Source organism: Poecilia mexicana, unplaced genomic scaffold (assembly GCF_051168715.1).
Source record: "Poecilia mexicana isolate PSO_F unplaced genomic scaffold, ASM5116871v1 scaffold_10, whole genome shotgun sequence".
NCBI classification, from domain to species: Eukaryota; Metazoa; Chordata; class Actinopteri; order Cyprinodontiformes; family Poeciliidae; genus Poecilia; species Poecilia mexicana.
Window position 1 is genome coordinate 4,616,117 of NW_028263379.1, and position 21,791 is coordinate 4,637,907.

General features: G+C 41.2%; 3 protein-coding genes across 3 annotated transcripts; all 3 read left to right on the forward strand.

Annotated features, from left to right (window-relative positions):
• The first annotated feature begins 688 nt into the window (after nucleotides 1–688).
• maea (macrophage erythroblast attacher, E3 ubiquitin ligase) lies at nucleotides 689–12,632 on the forward strand. Its single transcript, XM_015004938.2, has 9 exons — nucleotides 689–813; nucleotides 4,074–4,256; nucleotides 6,681–6,884; nucleotides 6,967–7,089; nucleotides 7,692–7,768; nucleotides 7,869–7,977; nucleotides 10,341–10,474; nucleotides 11,504–11,699; nucleotides 12,256–12,632. The coding sequence occupies exons 1-9, from the start codon at nucleotides 745–747 to the stop codon at nucleotides 12,349–12,351; spliced, it is 1,191 nt and encodes a 396-aa protein (XP_014860424.2). The 5' UTR covers nucleotides 689–744; the 3' UTR covers nucleotides 12,352–12,632.
• Nucleotides 12,633–14,662: 2,030 nt separating this feature from the next.
• On the forward strand, nucleotides 14,663–17,611 carry LOC106928585 (heterogeneous nuclear ribonucleoprotein A0-like). The gene has a single exon (XM_088009350.1). It carries the CDS (start codon nucleotides 14,745–14,747, stop codon nucleotides 15,654–15,656), a length of 912 nt encoding a protein of 303 aa, XP_087865476.1. The 5' UTR covers nucleotides 14,663–14,744; the 3' UTR covers nucleotides 15,657–17,611.
• A 1,944-nt stretch (nucleotides 17,612–19,555) lies between these two features.
• Nucleotides 19,556–21,115, forward strand: LOC106928586 (heterogeneous nuclear ribonucleoprotein A0-like). The gene has a single exon (XM_015004941.2). The coding sequence runs from the start codon at nucleotides 19,617–19,619 to the stop codon at nucleotides 20,529–20,531; it is 915 nt and encodes a 304-aa protein (XP_014860427.1). The 5' UTR covers nucleotides 19,556–19,616; the 3' UTR covers nucleotides 20,532–21,115.
• The last annotated feature ends 676 nt before the right edge of the window (nucleotides 21,116–21,791 follow it).

Below are 21,791 nucleotides of genomic sequence, written 5' to 3' on the forward strand. Positions count from 1 at the left end.
GCTTCCACACCAAAGAGTGTTGCTACCATAAACAGGAAAGTGATGACATTTTATAAAATGATGCAGTAAAGGCTGATTGTTACCAGAAAACCTTTTCTCACCGTAAAGTCAGAATTCTGATTTAATCTATATTTTTTCCACTTCATAAAAGTCAGAACTTTTAAAGCCTTAAAGAACCTTCAGATCAGAATTGTTTTTCTCCGTGGCCCTAATCCTCTTCCGTAGTTTAGGAGTAGAGAAAAAGGGGGGGAAAGGGTTGTGGTGCGTTCAGGTTACTTCAGAAGGAACAGTGTTCAAATTGAGTTCGGATTTCAATATGGCGACACTCATCGACATTGTTTGAATCATCTCTGACAAACATATTTTTAAGCTGTATTTTCCTTACGAAAACATCACTTTTATTTATTTTTTTTTCTTAGTTTAAATTTGAGGCGTTATAAATGACATTGATTTTAGAGACACTCTTACATGTTTGTTTTGTAAAATAATGCGAGGAGCGGCCGTAATGAAACGCGATGACCTGACAAGTTCTCATCGGAGCTGCTCCTGCATTCCCAGTGGAAAATCCGACATCCGTTCACCTTTCAATTGATTTTCCCAGTTTCGATTACAAGTGGAACGCAACATAGGAATCTGCGTCAGTATCGGCACCGTGTCGATAGGTGGCGGTAGTGAACACAGGCGATTCTGAGCTGAAGGGGAAAAAAACAACAAAAACAGCCAGCAGAAAAGCACAGAACCAAGATGGCGGTGCAAGAGACAGCAGCCCAGCTGTCCATGGCTCTGAAGGTCCAGGAATATCCCACACTGAAGGTAAACACGCCACACACCGGTACACGTCCCTGGTTCGGGGTGCTCCAGGTTCCCGGGGGGTTCGGTTCTGTTTTAAAGAGGTTGGTTGGTGGTTAACTGGAAAGTGGCTAAGGTTAGCTAAGCTAGCATGGCCAGAACATCAGCCTGATGGGTTTAAAGGCAAGAATCAGAACAGTTTACACTTTAACGGGTTCGGTGCTGATCTGCTTTGCTCGCGGTTCGGGTTGTTGGGACAGAATCCCTCCAAAGGTCAAATTCTGGCTCAGTTTTAGGCAAACTGAACCCGCTGCGGGTTAGTTCGGTCCCGTTACCATCAAAATCTGAGTTCTTTGGTAAAATGTGAAAAGTTCTGACTGCTGCCCAACCCGGTTCGGGTTAAACGGATGGGTTCGGATCTTCAATAGAGGCTGAAACAACATGGTTGCTCTTCCTTTCTGGAGCAGACGTGATTCGCTTGCTAACGGTGAAAACCAACCGACCCGGTCCGTGGAGCTGTTTCGGGGTGGTTCTGGGCGGTTGGGGTTCGGGGAAGCGGTTCGGCGTGTTAGCGCAGTGTCATCAGATTCCTGCCGCCTGTGTGCGCTTCAAAATGGCCAGCAGGAGAAACCGCCGCCGGCTGCCGCACACACGCACCGCTCCTCCATCCCACGGAGCGGGACTGCGACACCGGCGGACCCGGTCCAATGACAGCGCCTCCACACCCACACCCGCGGTGAGTACCGGCTCAGTGAAACCGAGCTGGAATGGACCGCTGTGGTTCCGCTGCAGGGAGATGATGGGCTCCATTTTGGGACCAGGCTGATGTTCTAATTGGCATCAGAAGAGGCTTTTTGTGCAGCACAGCAGTGATGCTGCTGCAGAAAAACCCCAGATGTCTCATAATAACCTCCATCTCCAGCTAAACGCATCAAACTGGATCTTATCTCCCTGCTCTAGGTGTGGCAGCAGCGATTTTCCTCATGAAGGAGTATTAAGAAACGTTTCTGATGATGCTGAGGTCATATCTTTACGTTTCTATCCAAAAATCACAAAGAAAATTCAAACATTTCTCCATGTCTAGCTTTTATTAGAACTAGAATAAATATCAGTTAATTCATCCCAAAGGTTATGCTTGTTACAGTGTAGTAGAGCGATTATTTTAGTTAATCAGATGATTAATCCAGTAATCTGATCAAAAATATAACATTCTGCATATTTTTCATTGGACCATTTAAGCTTATTTTGATACACTATAAAAAATAAAAATGCATAATTTCCCATAAAAGAATGGCAGCATTCTTTGAGTGAACTGCTTGATTATTTGTAGCAAAAGATGCATCTGCAGCTAAAAGCATGTGAGGGTTGATCCAGTGTTTAATTTTTGGATCAATTATTTAATGCCAAAGGAGTTGAGAGATTTTTTTTATGCAGCATTTGAATCAGGTGAAACTAAAACTGCCACTTGAGGATTTCTGTGTTTGATATACAGACGGAGACAATTAAAAAAAAAACATTTTATTGTAAATTGTTGGTTTAATTTTGGCTTCAACTGTGTTGTTCCTTCAGCTAATGTTTTATTTCGACTCTATATACTCCAGTTAGTGATTAATCGATTACTATATTAGTTGATGATTATTTCAATAATCCGATTAATCGTTTCAGTCCGACAGCAGAGTAAGATTCTCTCCTAGTTAAAAACTGTAACAGAATATTCTGCCTTGAAACAGTCAGATTTTATTTCATTTTAAATAAAACTTTGTTTAATTCCCATTTTTCATCACTTTATAACCTTAGAAAACCATCTGTCATCTTTTCTGTTTAAATTTGTGGACTAAAGGAATAAAAATAATAATTCTGTCTATAACACTCTTATGACTTATTAGTACTTTTTATTATTTCAGCAGCAGTTGGATTAATATTTTTCCGTAGATCAGGTTTTGCATCATTTACATTTTTGTGCAGAAACAAGGGGATTGTTGTATTTTTGCTGAGGGGTATTAAACGATTAGACTCTCATGCCAGCTCATTCTGTATGCCAGCTTTCTATTTGACCAGTTGGACGATGGAGGAAAAATATATATTTTTCTGTCGTCTTGCAGTCCAGTTATCCAGAATTTATCCTGATAACTCTCATTAAAACAACTTTTTTCTCATTATTTTAAGATGTTTTTCTAGTAAAAGTGCATCTTTCTTTTGCTAATATTATGACTATATTTAAATAATAAATTCTTGTAGTTTATATATTTTTTTGCCTCATCCTATTTACTTTTCTACAGGAGCAGCGTCATGTAAATTTTTTTTAAATCTGCCCATTATTTTAGTTCTTCTCTCATCAAAATCAAAAATGGAGTGTTGTCTTAATTTTTCCATACATGTTTGAGAAGTTATTTAATCTTCATGGCAACCATTCAGTTGTGCAGTTGTGGACCTAGCCCCACCTTCGAGGTGCAGCTCCTCCCCACTCAGCTCCTCTAGACTAGCCAGCAGCAAATAGCAAACAGCTGCTGAGCTCATTATAGGAGCTGCTGCTCAGAGCAACACTGGTAAAAACGTTAAAGGGTTAATACAGGAGCCATGTTGGATGACTTCCTGGAGGCGGAGCTTCAGAAAGAGGAGTTTTAAAGAGACAGAGGCCCAATTTCAATGAGTTAAATTACAAAGCCATATTCCTTATTCCTTTAATTCATATTTGATATTTGTTGCATTTTTATAATAACTGATGCTAACATGGTTGATTGTGCTGTAAATGGCACTATGTGGAAACCTTCCAGGGTCTAAATGAAGCAGTAAACAGACGGACGGAGCCTGAGAGGCGGACATGAAGCTGGATGACTGTTACAGAAACCAACAAACGTCTCAGCAGATGTCTCTCAGTCTGTGAGGACGAACAGTCGCTTCATGGCTGAAGCATACGCTCCCACTCTGCTGGTGGACTTCAACAGATTTCTGAATGGGATCCATTAGTTCCTGCTGGAGTGTTGGCACAGTTTTCCTGTGAAATTAACCAAAGAGGAGGGATTCATTCATTCAGTGGATCAGCGCCGTCCTCTGCATGCATTTTTATAATAAAAATGTTTCTTACTTTAGAATTATCATTTGGTTGACATAATCTGTGGAAGGGAATCGAGCTCCTTTTAATTTAATTTTCTGCAGATGATTTTTTTTCTTAATTGTTGATCTGCATGTTTATGCATGTTTGCGATGCATGCTTGTTCTTGAATGAACGATCTGAACCGGTTCTTTTACCTTTTAGCCGTGACGTAAGGCTGCTGTGTTTCCAGGTTCCGTATGAGACCCTGAACAAACGGTTCCGAGCGGCCCAGAAGAACATCGACCGGGAGACGAGTCACGTGACCATGGTGGTGGCGGAGCTGGAGAAGACGCTCAGCAGCTTCCCGGTGGTTGACTCCGTGGTGTCGCTGCTGGACGGAGTGGTGGAGAAACTTAGCGCCCTGAAGAGGAAGGTGAGGGATCCGGTCGGGTTGAAACGACCGGACCGAACCGGATCTATGGAGGGTGGATGTTACGAGACTGTAAAAAAGTCACTCTATTTCTTCTAACAAAATGTGGTTTCTAAATTCAGCATCAAAAACATTTTTAAAAGGCATATCGCCAATTAAAGGTGGCTGTTATGGCAACCAGCCGGCCGCTTTGTTCGAACTCCAGTTGTTTTTTTCCAGAAGGTTCGGTTCGTTTAGTTAGGTTTGAACTCCTAATCGAAACTTTTGTCCGCCTGCAAACCTCGGTATCGGTTCGGTTGAAATCGACTCTTGCGCGGTACAAAAGCCGGAGACCACTCCGAAAGCAGGAAGCGGACCACAGCGCAGGGTATTCTGGGTAAATTCAGCCAAAACAAACGTGAACGCTCAGCGCTAGCGGGAGAAATGGCTCACGGTATTTAGATAAAGGCAAACGAGGAATCCTCTAACCGCTAAAATCTCACGCCACTCTTTAGTTTTGATTTTGTGCGCTCAGTGTCTCCGGAAGTTTTTTAAATAGTTTCCTTCAGTGGTTCTAGGTGCAGCGCCCCCACACGTGAGGAGGGAAACGGGCTGCGTTTGACGCAGTGCAGTGTGAAAATGTAACCAAATGTTGCAGTTTTGCTCCCAGTCGAACCGAGTCTACCGGACTATCGGGAATGAAAACACGCTTAGCTTTTTTTGACGTCATTTGTGTCCAGTGTCAGTTTTTACTGCCTTGAGACTTTGTCCTACTGGCCAAATTTAGCATTAGTTTGACAACTACAACTTCAGAACCCTGAACCCGGTAAAGCTCGTGTTCAACCGCTGTCTTTCCGGGAGTTTATTAGAAACCAAAATTAGCCCATATGTTGTCCTTATAAACGAAGACCGGGTGGATTGAATCTCTCGCTTTCATTTGTGTAGTTTTTTCCTGTTTATTGTGGTGCTTCCTGCGCATGCGTATGTTCCACTACGTCTCTATGGCGACGTCAGAACGTCCTGGGTTGTTAGAAAATGGAGCTGACAGGCAGCGGCTGTAAATGTTCTTGTTTTTGTTTGCTAGTAATTAGAAATCAAGCTCATTATGCAGAATAAATAACAAATAGGGAGATATTAAAATGACTCTCCATGGTTTTTGTACTGCTTTGATTTAGCCAGGTAAAATCAGGTATTTCTCAATGTTTTTTCTGTTTCTATTTATTTGTATCTTTTCATAAACTTTTACTATTCTTGAGTTGGAGAAACATTCAAGAATTCTGATGTGGTTATACTATAATGCATCTGAACAAATCGTAACACGTTCTATTCTGATTAGCTTCCAAAAAGACCATTTACCCTCTTTTTCCCCTCCTCTTGTGAAATATTGTTAGAAGCTTTCTTATGATATCATGATTGTATTTAATAATCTGGTTATTAGTAGAGGTGTGCCGATCGATCGGCCACCAATCATAATCAGCCGATTTCCATGAAAAAGTGGATCGGTGATCACTGTGTCTTGTTGCTGATCACCAAAACCGATCACATTTATCCCACTTTGCAGCCTGCATGTGCAGCTGGTCTCCTCTTTCTTTCACATTGCACAAGCGCACAGCAACAAATCCTGTTGTGTGGAACTTTAACGCTCTGAGAGAGAATGGGGACGTTTGCGTGTTGCGGTGGAAAATTACCTCGGGGGTGAAGCACGTCAAAATGCATCAACACAACGAATCTAAAATGGCATTTAAAAAACAAACACTTGATGGAGTTTGGCTACACTGAGGCTCAAAGCAGGAAAAAAGGACATCCGGATCCAGACGGCAGGTAAAGCAGCGCACAGCTACCAACATTCACCAGATTAAAGCTAAACAAATAATCCGAAAAATAATTCAAGTCTTCGAGCTGGTTCTGCTCTCGCTCTTGGACCGCCACTAAACGCTCCAGCTAGTAAGTAATATTTCACAGACGAAGCGCCGCTCATCCTCCACACAGCAATGAACTCTCACACCAAACAACTGCTTAGACCTGCAGCATGTAGCTTAAAAAAAAAAGATGTTAGATATGTACTAAAATATGTCTATTATGTCTAAATTAGGTGAATTTATTGCCAGATAAATTTTCCATTTTGCTAGATAACATAGTGCAAAAAATGAACAGCCATTCCAGGCAATCGGCAGAGATCGGCCTCATGGATGATCGGTATCGGAATCGGCAGCAACAAACCTGATGGGAGCATCCTTTGTTATTAGGAAGCCTGAAGTTGTGAAGGAAAAGAATCTTAAAGTTTAAACGCAGTAAACTGCATTAGCTAAGTTGAGTGCATTTGTTCACTGTTTTCAGACCTAACATGGATGTTCTGTTAACGTATCAGATTCATTTTTTCTCAGCATATTAGAACACTTTTTAGATTTTGTTGTAATTCTCCATAAGCGTCCGGTCTGTTTTCTGAAGGCTGCTGAGTCGATTCAAGCGGAGGATGAGAGCGCCAAGCTGTGTAAGCGTCGCATCGAGCACCTGAAGGAGCACAGCAGCGACCAGCCAGGTTCAGTCAACCTGTGGAAGAAGAAACGCATGGACCGCATGATGGTGGAGCATCTGCTGCGCTGCGGCTACTACAACACCGCCGTCAAGCTGGCCAGGCAGAGCGGCATAGAGGTTCTGCATTTGCTCATGAAACAAACTTCATTTTCCTCATCCTGACTTTAATCTGAAAGGATCGACTCTGACACCTTTCCAGGATCTGGTGAACATCGAGATGTTCCTCACAGCAAAAGAGGTGGAGGAGTCTTTGGAGAGGCAGGAAACAGCCACCTGCCTCGCCTGGTGCCATGACAACAAGTCCCGCCTCCGCAAGATGAAGGTACCTAGCATGCAGCATTTAGCAGCAATACTCAGAAACCTTCATGTTCAGATGCAGGGTGGCAGTGAGGATGCTTTAGGTTTCTCTGAATACGGAATAAAAACATCAAAATAAACACTCAGGCTTTGCTTCAAGTTTCTCCTCATTTAGGTACTGTCAAAAAATTAAATAGTAATTATGTTTTTAAACATGGAAATGGACACAAAGTGGAGCTTTGAACGGACCTGAGGTCTATGGAGCCTCATTAGAGACGAAACTGTTACAGTTAGGTTGGGATTTTAATGATTTATTTCACAAAAACTGGGTTTGAATTTATGTTTTAGATTTCTCTAACCCTCACAGGGTCAAATATTTACATACACACAGATGTTCTGTAGCCATCAGCAAACTTCTGGCTCCTATCAGGGTTGAAGGTCTGGACCGGTCCAGAAGAAAGACGCTTTTTACTCTGTAGAACCTGGTACCACAGCAGCAGTGGGCTGACTGACCCAGTTGCCTAAAATAATGTGTTCCTCATGTTCATTTAATGATTTTTCAAACTTTGGGAACCATTTAAAACTGTTTTATGGCTCTAATAGTAATAATAGTTTTTGGTTTTGCAGAGCTGCCTGGAGTTTAGTCTGAGAATTCAGGAGTTTATTGAGCTCATCAGACAGAACAAGCGCATGGATGCAGTGCGGTAACTCCCACACTTTGTCACAACAAACCATGATTGATGTGCTGTTTTCCTTTTTTTCAAACTGTCTCCCTCATGTTTGCTCTCTCTGTGTTTATATCAGACATGCAAGGAAGCATTTCAGTCAGGCAGAAGGAGGACAGCTGGATGAGGTCCGGCAGGTGATGGGCATGCTGGCCTTCCCATCAGATACACACATCTCCCCCTATAAGGTAGCAGTCCTGGGCTTCATCACAGCATTACCAACTCATAAACACACTGCAGCTTCCACAGAGGTGCAAATATGTAAAGCAAATTACTGTAATACCAGTTTCCTGCCACCAGGAGGCGCCTGTTGTCTTTTAATAAGATTGAACTGCATTTTAAGGACTACAGATTAACTTTGATTTGCTCTAGTTTTAAATCAAATGAGCTTTTTATTATTTTATAATCATGACAGAATCAATAAGGTGCACTTTGTCAAACTTTTTTTGCTAAATGAGTGAAAATGGTAAACGGCTGTTACAGCTTCAATATGCAGGGTGAATATGAACTGGACCTGATGTGAGTCGGGTCATATCAGGTCCAGAGAATTAAACTGATATGAGTCCAGTTTTATTCTACAGTAAATGACAGATTAGTGTAAACACAGTTTATAATTTAAGAAATCTGTTTGTAAAATTTCACAATTTAAAAAAAGGATTAACATTTTAATGATCTGTTTTTTATGGAGGACCAAAAGGGCCAAAATTAGATGAATACATAGTTAAATCATCTTCGATTCAAGCTTTTATGAAAGACACAGTGTCCTGGTTCACAGCAGGAATGAAAAAATAAATACTAGAGGTGTGCCGATCGATCGGTCACTGATCATAATCGGGCCGATTTTCGTGAAAAAGTGCATGATCGGTGATCGGCGATCATTGTCTCTTTTACCGATACCGATCACCTGCTTCTCATTTCGCAGCCTGCTTATGCAGCTGGTCTCCTCTTTCCTTCACTCTGCGCAAAAGCGCAGCAACAAATCCTAAGCGATGTGGAACTATGACCACTGAGTTAATGGGGAAGTTTGTGTGTTGCGACGGAAAATTGAAGCAGGTCAAAATGCATCAACACAACGAAGCTAATACGACATAAAAACAATGAGATACTTGACGGAGTTTGGCTACATCGAGGCTCACTGCAGTAAAAAAGACATATGGAGGATCAGACAGCAGGTAAAGCAGCGCACAGCTACAAACACTCACCTGGATTAGCATGACGGTCAGAAAGCTAAACAAATAACCTGGAAAATTATTTAAGTCTTCGAGCTGCGATGTAAGACGCTGGTTCTGCTCTCCTGTTGAACCGCTGCTACGCTACAGGTAGTAATATCTGACAGACGGAGCTTCGCTTCTGCTCCACCTGGTAGTGACTCTCACACCGAACCTGCTTAAAGCTGCAGCATCTAACTTAAAAAAAATACATTTTACATACATATTAAAACTTTCGCTGTCCTAACATGAGACAGATAATCTCTGAATCTCCTCCCTGATCTGCATAATTACTCTGCTCAGTCAGAAACAGCCAATCAGAGCTAGCAGTAATCAGCTAGCCGCCATGCTAACAGGAAGTTTTCATTCAGTAAATCTGGACTGTTTATTGTAATGGAACCTGTTTTTGCCTTTGAATGTTAAGTTTTATACTTGAACTTCTTGGCAATGTTGAGAGGTTTTATTTTGGCTCTTTGCATTATTTAGCCTCTTCAGAGCCTTCATATGTTATCAGTCTGTTAAAGATAGTATTATTAATAGCAGTACAATTTGCACAATGCCTGTTTTGTTTAGTTTTCTTCTTGGAAAAAGTTATTAAAAACAAGTTTTTGTCTAAATTAAGGTGAATTCATGGTTCCTTTTTCCACATAATGTAACCGGTAGTGTTTATGATAAAAAAATAAAAAAATAATAATTATGTGATCGGTATCGGTGTATCGGCCCTCATGGGTGATCGGTATCGGTATCGGCAGGAAAAAACCTGATCGGTACATCTCTAATAAATACAATAAATAGAGAAAGGAGAAAAAATAATAAATATTAAAATAATTTTAGTAGAAAATTTCTTTATTAAATATCACTAAAATGCAAACGTATAATGGATGATGCAGATAATTTATGTATGCATGTTGTGAACTCTGTTGAACTCCAATAGTTTAGCCTGATTCTTTTTTTTTTTTTTTTACACTTTATCAACTTCATCTATTATGAATTTAAATTTAAAGGCCCTTTTGGCCCTCCGTAGTTTTGTTAATGTTGAAACATTTTATCAGGTTTGTCCTGTTTTCAGGCCAGACATCATAAAGTTGTTAAAAATGTACTTTCATCTTGACCCACATCCAGTTTGAAGTAAACAGTAGAAAAAAAATCACATAATTTGAAAATATTTTATTATCTGAACTCTTTTTGTTTCACATGTTTCTGTTTATCCTGGTTCTGGTCCCTAATTGGTGAGGATGAGGTAGAACCTCGTCTCCTGTGAAACCTGCCTCTCATCTCACAGAGACCACGTCTGAGTTTTGGGAACTTCAGGGGGAACTTTGTCTTGTTTCTGTTCCCATCAGGATCTTCTGGACCCGGCTCGCTGGAAGATGCTGATCCAGCAGTTCAGATACGACAACTACAGACTCCACCAGCTGGGAAACAACTCTGTGTTCACCATCACCCTGCAGGCCGGCCTGTCCGCCATCAAGACTCCGTATCCTTTACTGGCTTCCTGCAGACTTCCACACTGATCCACTCTAATTATCAGTTCACTCAGCTGGTAACGGCTCGTTTCCAGGGATCAAAATAATACTTACTCGGACATTACAACATGAAAAACAGATTCTTTATAGTGCAGTTTGTGATGTGTATTTAGTTTGTTTAGTGAATGCTTTGTTATCTAAAGCAGAACCAGTTTAACCCTGTTCACACCACGACGATCCAGAGGATTTGGTTCACTGGCCTCAAAGGTTTTAGGTTTTTAATTTAAGTTTATGCAATTTCCTGGAAATGTTATTTATAAAATACTTTTGGTACAGGTGGAACTCATAGTGCTTTACTGAGTCTGAAAACAGACCCACTGAGGTTATCAGAATAATCAAATCAAGTCAACGTTATTAATAAAACAAAGAATTAAAAAGAAGGAAAATAAATGAGTTGTAGAAGATGAGAAGCAGAAAGATTAAAATAACATAAAAACACTGTAGTTAAGAGCATACATTGTAAATACAAGTCCTGAGCAGCAAAAAAATAAAACAAATAGTTACTGGAATATAATTGAAATGAAATGAACAATAAAATAATAAAAAACTATGAACTCATTATCAGACGTGTCTTCAGATGTTTTTAAAAGCATCTAAACTCTGATCTGCCCTCAGGAAGATGCAGGCGCTTTGAAGCCTTATGGAAGCGGCACAGAGCAGATCTGAGGTCAGATTTGTTCAGTTTTAGCAGCTGAATGAAACCAAGTTTCCCAGCAGTCTGAACGACCCAAAAGCGATCTGTTCCACTGCCATACCAGGAACTAAATTATATCCGACACCTTCAGAGCGTCTGCAGTCTGAACAGCCATGTTTTATCTGAACTCTGTTGTTAGATTTTTGTTTTTATCAGCTTCCTTCATCTAGAACTTTAAAAACTTTGAAATCCGTCCATAGACAGCCCCGGCCGTCTTTACTGCTGTACACAGCTGGTCCCGGTCCTGGTTCTGGTTCTGGTTCCGTTCTTTAACTTGCCGTTTCAGTCAGTGCTACAAGGAGGACGGCTCCTCTAAAAACCCAGACTGCCCCGTTTGCAGCAAGTCTCTGAACAAGTTGGCGCAGCCGCTGCCGATGGCTCACTGCGCCAACTCCAGGCTGGTGTGTAAGATCTCTGGGGAGGTGATGAACGAGAACAACCCGCCCATGATGCTGCCCAACGGATACGTCTACGGCTACAACGTGAGTCCAGTCACAGCTGACAGAACTGGAGGCAAACGTTTGGCAGCAAACACCTAGTTTGAGCTGTTGGCGTCTAAAGATATTAATAAAAGAAGATTCCAGAAGTCATCATCAATATCTTCAAAGCAAAAGCAGCAGAAACAAAAATGTTTTGCTGCACAAACGTAGCTGAGTTGATTGACACCAAATTTATTGGTGAGGTTGACCTCTGATGACCTTTGGAAATGTTTTTTAATATCTTTAAAATGATAGCAGCACAAACAGGCCTGTCACAATAAACCAATCGCATGATAAACGAAAACAAGCTCCATTTGCATCATTGTTCTTTCTCCCAAAACCTGGATGATAAAAGTCTTCAGTCTGCTGTTTTTCTCTCAACTAAATCCTTTTTTTGAAGAACAATTGTTTTTACAGGCTAAATAAGTCGTTTTATTTGTTGTTGCTGTTGCTTTGTGTTTTTGTGATCTTTAAAATGTCTTCCAGTTCCGGTGCTGAATGCTCTAAAGAACGTAAAGTTTGTTGATCTTTAAGAATGTCTCCTCCTGCTGTCCTCCAGTCCCTGCTGTCCATCCGCCAGGACGACAAAGTGGTCTGTCCCAGAACCAAAGAGGTGTTCAGCTTCTCTCAGGCAGAGAAGGTCTACATCATGTGATCACGTCCTCCACCATGACGACTCAGTGGAGCTGTGACCTTTCACCCCAGTAGATAACCTCCTCTTCCTCACACACAGCTGGGCTCTTCTTCTTCTTTCAGACTGTTTAGATGTGACTAGGAGTTGTTTGACCTGATCCATTCAAGCACACGGACTATCGACATTTTCATTATCTTAAAGGCCTTTACTCTGAATATTAGAGCCTAGAGGAAAAAGGACTGAGTGAAACTGTTAGTTAGATGTTTGATTTTACTACAACAAATAAAAAAAGAACTTGTAAAGGATCGCTCTGAGTTTTCCTTTTTACTAACGTTTTTTTTTTTTTTTTTAATAAATGTGATTGGCTGCTTCGCTGGTCTCCAGCCGCTCTTCCTTTTTTATGATGGCTGAGGAACTCGTTTTGACTGAAACCTTCTGGTTTGCCCAGCAGCACATCCCATAATATATCATTACCTTGCAATAACTCCTCCGTTCAGAGGAGGCGCTGTTTCAGGTGGTCCTGCTAAATTCTGGGTCATCTGTTTTTGTTGTTTTCCGATTAAATAAACTTTTTATTTAACTGATTTTCATTTTGTTCCACCTTTCTGGATTCATTAGTTTAAATATTTGATGATGCATTCATAGGTTAAATTTTAGATCAAATCCTTTACCTTCTGTTGGGACCAACAGCAGGCCTCTAATGCTTCAGTTTAACCCATGTTTTAATACTGTTCACATGTAAACTAACTCAGTAAGAGCTGATTTAATGCAGGTTTTATTCTCCATCAGCCGATCGGCCCACGTGAAATCATTCCATTTGTGTCTGTCGGTGATCTGGAAGTGTATTTGTGACGATGCCTCTGTTCTGTGTGTTTGTGTTGGTAGAATTAGAAATGGGGAGTGTTTCATGAGCTGTGTGCCTCATAAAGATCTCAATGAAACTTTGATTTCAGTCTTTATTTGAAGCGTCTCGTTTTGTCGGAACGGGTTGCTGCGGTTCTGTTGTCATGGAAATCCACCAAAGTGCTCCATCGTTTCCCATGTGTGGTAGTTTTGGGCCAGACGATGAGAAACTGGAGGCAGATTTAAAGGAGTTCAAGGGGCAACATGATTGTCCATATGCATCATTTACATTTTATCAGCAGATGTCATGTGATAGACCAACAGAGGATAGCTTAGCAATGAGAAATAGAACAAAAATAGATGGTTTCATTTGTTTTTACATCAAAGTGTGGTTATATACATTCAGCTGCTTTTCACTCTTATACTTCTGTTTTATTTGGCCTTACAGAAAACTGTAAAGATCTATAAAAAAATTATATATTACCAATCTGATAATTATGGCCAGATTTTATATACAGAAGTGTAAATTCAGAGTTACTAAACCATGCATTACTGCATTAAAACAAATTCAAGCAGTGAATTAAATCTGTACAGACTTTCAGAAAACCCAAAAGCACCAGGTTTAATTTCTGTATGTAGCCTGTTGGAGAAATTAAATAATATTGTTCTGAGTGGTTTTAGCTTTGCCCAGATTTAAATAAGACGCTTATTTTTGAGGAGGGCTGGGTTCTTCACTGTTCGTGGAAGTCGGTTGTTGAGAATGTAATCGCTTCTGCCTTCATCTGTTGGGGTGGCAGCATCAGAGCCGAGGATTCAAAAATGCTCAAACTGACAAAGAAGGCTGGTTCTGTTCTGGGGACGACTCTGGAACCTGCGGAGATGACGATGAAAGAAGGATTACAGACAACTCTGAGCTCCCTCTTCACAAGATTTTCCTCAAAGTGTCTTAAGTCAGAGGCTTCTTCAGATTTTCTGTAATACAGACTGCTACAGGAGATGTTCTTGCCATTAGCATCAACAACTGAAGGAACTTGGGTGATTCATTTTTCTTTGGGATCAATAAGTCACTTTTGAATTAAATTTATAATGAATCATTTATTTATTTTTTAAGGTTTCTATGCTTTCTACATTACTCGACCCCTGAGTATCACCAAAAATTGCATTTTTTGTTAAATGTTTTGTTATATACATTTAATCCTCTGACATTAATTTTTTGTAATGTTCTTTGTTCGAAATAAAGCTGGTTTTGGGAAGAAAAAAAAGATCAGAAATTCGAGCTGCTTTCTTCTTTAAACATTAAAAGGTCTGGTTGAAGAACAATATTAAAGATTGTGATAATTCTATGCAACTCATGGTTAATTAAAGGATATAAATTTTTAATACGTTGTCAGCATTGTACGTCTTTTCAAGATGTCCGTTGTCCCGCAAAGAAACCGGAAAAGGCGTTATAAATGTGACGTCACTGCTATTCGTTTATAAAAAGGTCCGCTCTTCCTCCTCCGCCATCTTGAGATCAACGCGTAGTTGAATTCAAGCAGTCCCTGCTCGCCATCTTTACTCCCTTTTTGAAAATGAGTGACCAGCTCTGTAAGCTCTTCGTCGGCGGCCTGAACGTGGACACCGACGACGATGGCCTCCGCAAGCACTTCGAGCAGTACGGGGCCCTTACCGACTGTGTGGTCGTCGTGAACAAGCAGCTGCAGCGCTCCCGCTGCTTCGGCTTTGTTACCTACTCCACGCCGGAGGAGGCCGACGCCGCCATGGCTGCTAGGCCGCACACCGTCGACGGTAACTCGGTGGAGGTAAAGCGAGCTGTGGCCAGAGAAGACGCAAACAAGCCCGAAGCTTTGGCTAAAGTGAAGAAAATTTTCATCGGTGGGCTGAAAGACGACATCGAAGAGCAGCATTTGACCGACTACTTCTCGCAGTACGGCCAGGTGGAGAAGTCTGAAGTCATCTCCGAGAAGGAGACGGGGAAGAAGAGGGGCTTCGGATTCGTGTACTTCACCGACCATGACTCGGCAGATAAGGCCGTGGTGGTGAAGTTTCACACCGTTAATGGACACAAAGTGGAGGTGAAGAAAGCCCTGACTAAACAAGAGATGCAGGCCGCGAGCAGGAACACAATGGCGCCGAGGGGCAGACCGGGCCGCGGCATGAGAGGAAATCAAAATGGCTACGGAGGCAGGGAATATGGCGGAAGCTACAACTACGGAAATGGCGGCGGTGGCGGCTACAACTGTGGCGGCTACGGAGGGTACGGTGGACCGTACGGAGGCGGCTATGGCGACCAGGGAAGCGGCTACGGTGGCGGCAACGGCTACAACGACTTTGGCAGCGGCTACGGCCAGCAGTCCTCTGGCTACGGTCCCATGAAGGGGCCGCCTTTCGGGGGCCAGCGGAGTGCGGCTCCCTATGCCAGAGGCGGCGGCGGTGGCGGCGGATACCCCAGGGGGGGCTACGGCGGCGGCGGCGGCTACTGAAAGGCGACACCCTGAAATAAGAATCCCCCCTCTCCCCGCCACTCGTTACTCCCAGGCATTTGGACGCAAAACTCAGTCACTAATGGGGCGTCTGCCGTGAATCCCATCCATGGCAGAGCCGCAGAGACACCCCTCCCCCACCTGAACCCCCCAAACAGGTAGGAAGGTCACTTCCCTGAACACCTGCTTAACCCGAACAGCACTTCTTGCTGTTCACCTAGGACACACAATTGAAGAATTACACGTTCAATGATCCCTTTTTTTAATGTACCCACGCCACCAGTGTGAGGTTGTCTTTAGAGTTGGATTATTATTATTTTTTTTTTATATTTGCGTTCAGTCGTTGTGTTTGGAAAAAAAATGATGTAGGATTATTTTCCTGATAAGTTCTTATTTTTTTAATATTTGCATTTTAAGCAGTTGGATTCGATTTTGTTAAATTTAGAAAAGTTTAGTGTATTTTCTTTTCAATGTGAGGATGAGAATGTTTTTCTGGTTCATAGATGTCATTCTTACTATACATATTTGTATAATTTTCCGGGTCACCAAGGAAATTCACTACTGCAGGACTCTAGTTTCCCTCCCCATATTGTACTTTAAATTCCTCTGAGCATATTGCTAGATTCAGTCTAAATACTGTTCATTTTTTCCTGTAGCAATATCTATTGTATATTGTGTACTTTCATGTGTTGAGAACAAAAACTTATTGTTAAAACATTTTGGTATGCTCATGTATGTTCATTTTAAATAAAACGTTATACCACTTAGCTTAGTTATCTTACTTATTTAACCAGGCTTCCAGTTTATCCACAGGTTTATGAGATCATCTTAGTTACATCCTTTACTCAGGTGGGTGAAATGGATGCAGTCTACCCACAGCCAAAGCATGTAGGCTTTGTAGGGTGAGACCTTGTTCTTACTGTGGTTTTAAGATTTGACTTACTTTCATATTTACTACATGTGGACCTGAGGGCTCTGATAATTATCTTTGATTATTCCTACATTTAGGTGTTCTTACTCGTATTCCTGTAGGCTATCCCAGCCAAAATAGCCGTAGCAGTTTGTTTGTAGGCTACGTCAGGACCCTGTTGATTACCTGGGGTCGGTTGTGATAGGAGTCTGAAATATCTCTTTAGGATATCCACATCCAGCCAACTAGGTATGTAAATCAACCTGTCTTCACTCTGTGTTGGTCAAAAATGTATGGAATATCTTTAAGATGGTGCACAAGTGTACCACTGTTTAATATTACCAGATTACTGCGTCTTTTTATGTAGCTAAACATAAGTAAAACTGGGGAGTTTTGTTGCTTAATTTTGGTTTTTGTGGGTGAAAGGAGACACAGGTTTGTTCCACTGAACGGTGGAACAACTAACTGGTGTCTCCTGAAATAATCCTGCATTGCTCTTGTTTCTCATTGCTGTGTTTTCCTCCGTCTCCAGGTTGCCTCTGTAACCTGGCCTGTAGGGCTTCACCTGGAAGCTGACAGGGAACCGAGGAGGGCTGAACCTTCTTCCCCTTCAGGTGACATTACTGCAGAAAAATAATGACCACTTATGTTGGCTGCTTTTAGACTTAATATTAAAGTATTCATTGCCACAAAGACACTAAATGGATGAAAAATTATACTTTTAAGCAGGGTTTTGTGAAACTTAAATGGGTGAGTTATTAAATAATTGTTGGCTTGAAATCTTAAAGAATTGTATGGGAGTGTTCTTGCAAAACCTTTCGTTTAAATCTGAATACATAATCCAACCTAAAAGTGTTCCTGCAGTGGATCCAGTAGGATGTCTGGATTTAGAAACTAAACTGTTTTACCGACTTATATTCTCTTACTTGTAGGTTATTTTTCATGCTTGCTGGTTTCAGATCAACTGAGGATGAGGAGCTTCTGTACTGATGGCTGTATATATTTTTATGAATGCACAATAAATATTTATTTTGATATACCACAAGACTTGTTACTTTTCTATATTTTCTGGAGGTAAAGTGTCAGTTTTTAATGTGGATATTGGATGAATGTTGTAGAATCCAAAGCTGGTGAAAACGTATGCACTGCACAAAATTTTTCTAAATATACATAAATTCTTACCTGGCTGATGGCAGATGTTTACTTTCAATAAAGTAAACTTAATTTTCAATACATTGAAGAAAAATTCAAAATGTAAATAAAATTCTGGGAAATGTATCAAATGTTTCACTTCAGTTTATAAGCAGTTGGGATATAACTGCAGGTTATGTTTAAAAATGTTCTTAAAGGAGGGCTGTGTTTACTTAACCTTTGCAGGTCATCAAGTCTGCTAAAAATAACCTATTGGCTAAACCTTTCACATTTTCCTGATTAAATCATTGCAAATTGCAAAGTTTTTAACTTTAATAGGATTATCAGTTGCTGATTAACTCAAAAGATGAATAAAGAACTTAAACTTTAAAAACTTGTTTGTGCAATTACCATTGGTTTAGTCACAATGGAGCGTCTCAAAATGACTAAGTTCTTAGTCATTTTGAGCTAATATTTAAACATTACCAAACTTTAATGAGTATTAGCACACTTGTATTATTTGAGTACATCACTTAAGAACTGATCTAGTCTCAGTTAAATGTGAAATGTATTTGGATTAGCAGTTACGTGAAATGAAGGTCTTGGGATCAGCTCACGATAACAATCTGGCATTATGCTGATCGTTAACGCTATCAGCTAGCAACCTTTCTGTAAAATCAGTCATTTTATAGAAATGCAACTGATTTCTGCAGTGTTTATCTAGTTTGGTTCATGTGAAGATAAATCTACAAAAACGAGCTTTACACAGGTGACATCAGATGAGGCAGATTTCAACGATCCATTTTCAAAACATACAAGCCTCATGCAACTTTGCAGGAAACCTGAGCAACAAAATATGAGCAGATTGACAAAAACCAGAACAGATTAGGTCAAATTAATCTAATTGACAGGGATTGTGATCAAAAACATGTTTTAGTCATCGATGGCAAACAAAACTTTATTAGTGTAATTTTTGTAGTACCACATGATTTTTTGTTTTATTGCAAAAAAAACTGTTTTTAAAACTTGTGCCATAAGAAATTGCAAAACTTACACGACATTCAGAGGAAAAGAAAAAAAACAACATAAGTTAATGTTAACCGAAGCACACGATGTAAGAGTACAAAAGGGCAATTTAACCATTTCCAGACTGATAGAGGTCAATGAGTTACTGTCTAATGTTCTCATGTTTTACAGTGCTGCATTTTCACACCTTTTAGCCTACTTCATATTGTCAGACAGGTTCTGTTTGAGGGATTAAAATCATACATTATAATGAAGCAAGAAATCAAATTCAATCTCATTTTTGAATAAATATTCAAATTCTACATCTATGATCTGTTAAAATTCAATTATAATCAGTTGCTTAGTTTGCTAATGCCTTGGGCCGTCTCTGGCACCTAATCCATTGTATAAAAATGTGAACATTATAGTTGATGATTTAAGGGCCAGGATTAAATGACATCAAAAATTGTAGAAATGATCTGAACTGAAAACATTAACCTAAAATACACAAAAAGCTAAATTAGTCGTGTTTATCTTACGGGGATTTGATGAAATCCTGCGGTGAAGCTGGATTTTTATTGTTACATTTGTCTTTGCAAGTAACCCGGATTCTTCACGTCAAGGTCAGGGTAGAAATTGGGCTAATGGCGTGTAGTTTTTAAAATAGTTTAAATTTGTTTTATTATGGCATTAAGAAGGGGGATAAAACTACAAACAGCAACAAAGATGAAGAATTTTGGCTTAAATCTCAACAGAACGGAAGATTTTCAAAGCCGTGTGGGTGGTGGTTCTTTTTTTTTAAAACTGAAGATGGACCAATCAGAGTGCGCTACGTCACACGCCCCGCCCAGACCTTGTTCATTGAAGAAGGACAGGGAAAGTCTCCATTTCCCATCCTCCAGACGAAACCCAACATGACGGACAAATTGTGCAAGCTTTTTGTTGGAGGGCTGAACGTGGAGACCACCAGCGATGGCCTCCGTGCGTATTTCGAGCAGTACGGCTCTCTGACGGACTGTGTCGTGGTTATGAACCAGCAGCTCGGAAGGTCCCGCTGCTTCGGTTTCATCACCTACTCTGCGCCCGGGGAGGCCGACGCTGCAATGGCGGCTAAGCCACATGTCGTCGAAGGCAACAACGTGGAGCTGAAGAGGGCCATAGCCCGAGAGGACGCCAACAACCCGGACATCCTCGCCAACGTCAAGAAAATCTTCGTCGGCGGAGTGAAGGACCACATCGAGGCGGAGAACCTGACCGAGTACTTCTCGCAATTTGGCGCAGTGGAGAAGTCTGAGATCATCTCCGACAAGCAGACCGGCAGGAAGAGAGGCTTCGGCTTCGTCTACTTCACGGACACCGACTCGGCCACCAAAGCGGCGCTGACCAAATACCACACCATCAACGGGAACAAGGTGGAGGTGAAGAAAGCCCTCAGCAAGCAGGAGATCACCACCGGCGGCCGCGGAGGAAGAGGCCGGGGGAGAGGAATGCAGAACTTCGGCGGCGGGAGAGGAGGAGGATATGGAGGCGGTTATGGCGGCGGCTACGGCGGAGGTTACGGCGGGAATTACGGAAGTGGCTACGGCTACGGCGGCGGCTACAACAACGATAGCGGCGGCGGCTACGGCGGCTATGGCGGCTACAACGAGTACGACAGCCAGATGGGGGGAGGCTACAGCAACGGGGACTTCGGGGAGGGCTACGGACAGCAGCAGTCGAGCTACGGCGCGATGAAGGGGGGCAGCTACTCCTACCGGAGCGGGGCTCCGTACCGAGGCGGTGGGGGAGGCGGCGCCGGCAGAGGCGGCGGCTTCGGAGGTGGTTATTAGGCCATTGGAAAGCCGAGATGTTCATGGGGACATTAGAAACGAACTTTACATTTACAGCACCGTCACAGGTGGGGGGCTGCGCGCTCTTTGTCCGGTTAAAGCGAGCCCATCACCCACTCTGAATGAATGAAACCCGCCTCCTCCACTCGGATCCCATCTGTCCTTTTTGTTCCACTCATTCTGGACTCTAAACATACCGATTGTGAATATATTTTGTTGTCGTGTATTGAATCATTTGTTAAAAAAAAGTGAGATCTGTGTAATTCCCTTGCTTCTCAAGTCAAAAAATTGAGTTTGTCTTGCAAAACCAGTCGGATGTGACTCCTTTCTTTTGCATCATAAACTCAGGGTTTTATGGAGCTGGTGTTGGCAGCGTGAGGCTCTATTCGAGCCTTCTGGATCTTAAAATGTGTTCCTATTGAACGTGTCACGGACTATTTTCACCTAAAATTACATCTTTTGCCGTCCGTTTCAGGCTTTTTCTTCTTTTTTATTTTTAAGAATAAATACTGTTGAGTGTATGTGTTCATTTCATCCCTATGTTGTATTCTGCTTTTATTATTAAAAGTTTTTAATGACTTGAATCTATTTATTCTTTTCGTCCTTATTTTTTCTTTCATAAAATTGTGCTCCTAAAACTGCCACTAGGGGGCAATATACACAGGTAGAAAATGGTCATTTTTAAATTTCTCCAGCCCATTTAATCTATAGAACATTGTTTTTTTAAGCATTAGCTGTTTTGAAATGACGGCTAAGAAACTAAACATGGGGAATATTTAACGGTCTGGACTTAAACTTTTATTAATTTAAAAGCAGTAGCTGAGGTTACAGTTAAATGTTGTCTCCTGTTTCTATAATTAATTTGGGCACTTTTACTTCAAAATATTCAGCAAACTAGAGTGCTTTAAAAGAAAACGGTTGGAGAAACGACTAATTCCTGGTTTAGTCCCACTAAAATGTTGAACTAGTTCCAGTTATAGAAATTAAATTTCTTGGTAAAACTGGTCAGCAGGCTTTTCCTGAAGGTCTGGTTTTAACGGTTTTAGAAAAGTTTAAAGGTTTTCTTTAGATTGAGCTGTTTAGGAACAAGATATACAATATTATTCATGCTTTCCAGGTGCAGTAAAAAGTATATTAAAATGGTTTAATTCAAATTTAAAATTGAAATTAAAACCCCAAAAGTTATTGTCTTGTTAAACAGGAACATGTTGATAGTGATAGCCAGATGTTTCTTTATGAACTGACTTTAGGACAAGTCAT

Excerpts from the sequence above, each read along its gene's own strand:
- LOC106928586 (XM_015004941.2), top strand. The coding sequence starts at position 19,617 with ATGACGGACAAATTGTGCAAGCTTTTTGTTGGAGGGCTGAACGTGGAG.
- LOC106928585 (XM_088009350.1), top strand. The coding sequence starts at position 14,745 with ATGAGTGACCAGCTCTGTAAGCTCTTCGTCGGCGGCCTGAACGTGGAC.
- maea (XM_015004938.2), top strand. The coding sequence starts at position 745 with ATGGCGGTGCAAGAGACAGCAGCCCAGCTGTCCATGGCTCTGAAGGTC. Across the intron at positions 814-4,073 it reads AGGAATATCCCACACTGAAG|GTTCCGTATGAGACCCTGAA; the intron begins GTAAACACGCCA and ends CTGTGTTTCCAG. Across the intron at positions 10,475-11,503 it reads CTGTCCGCCATCAAGACTCC|TCAGTGCTACAAGGAGGACG; the intron begins GTATCCTTTACT and ends TTGCCGTTTCAG.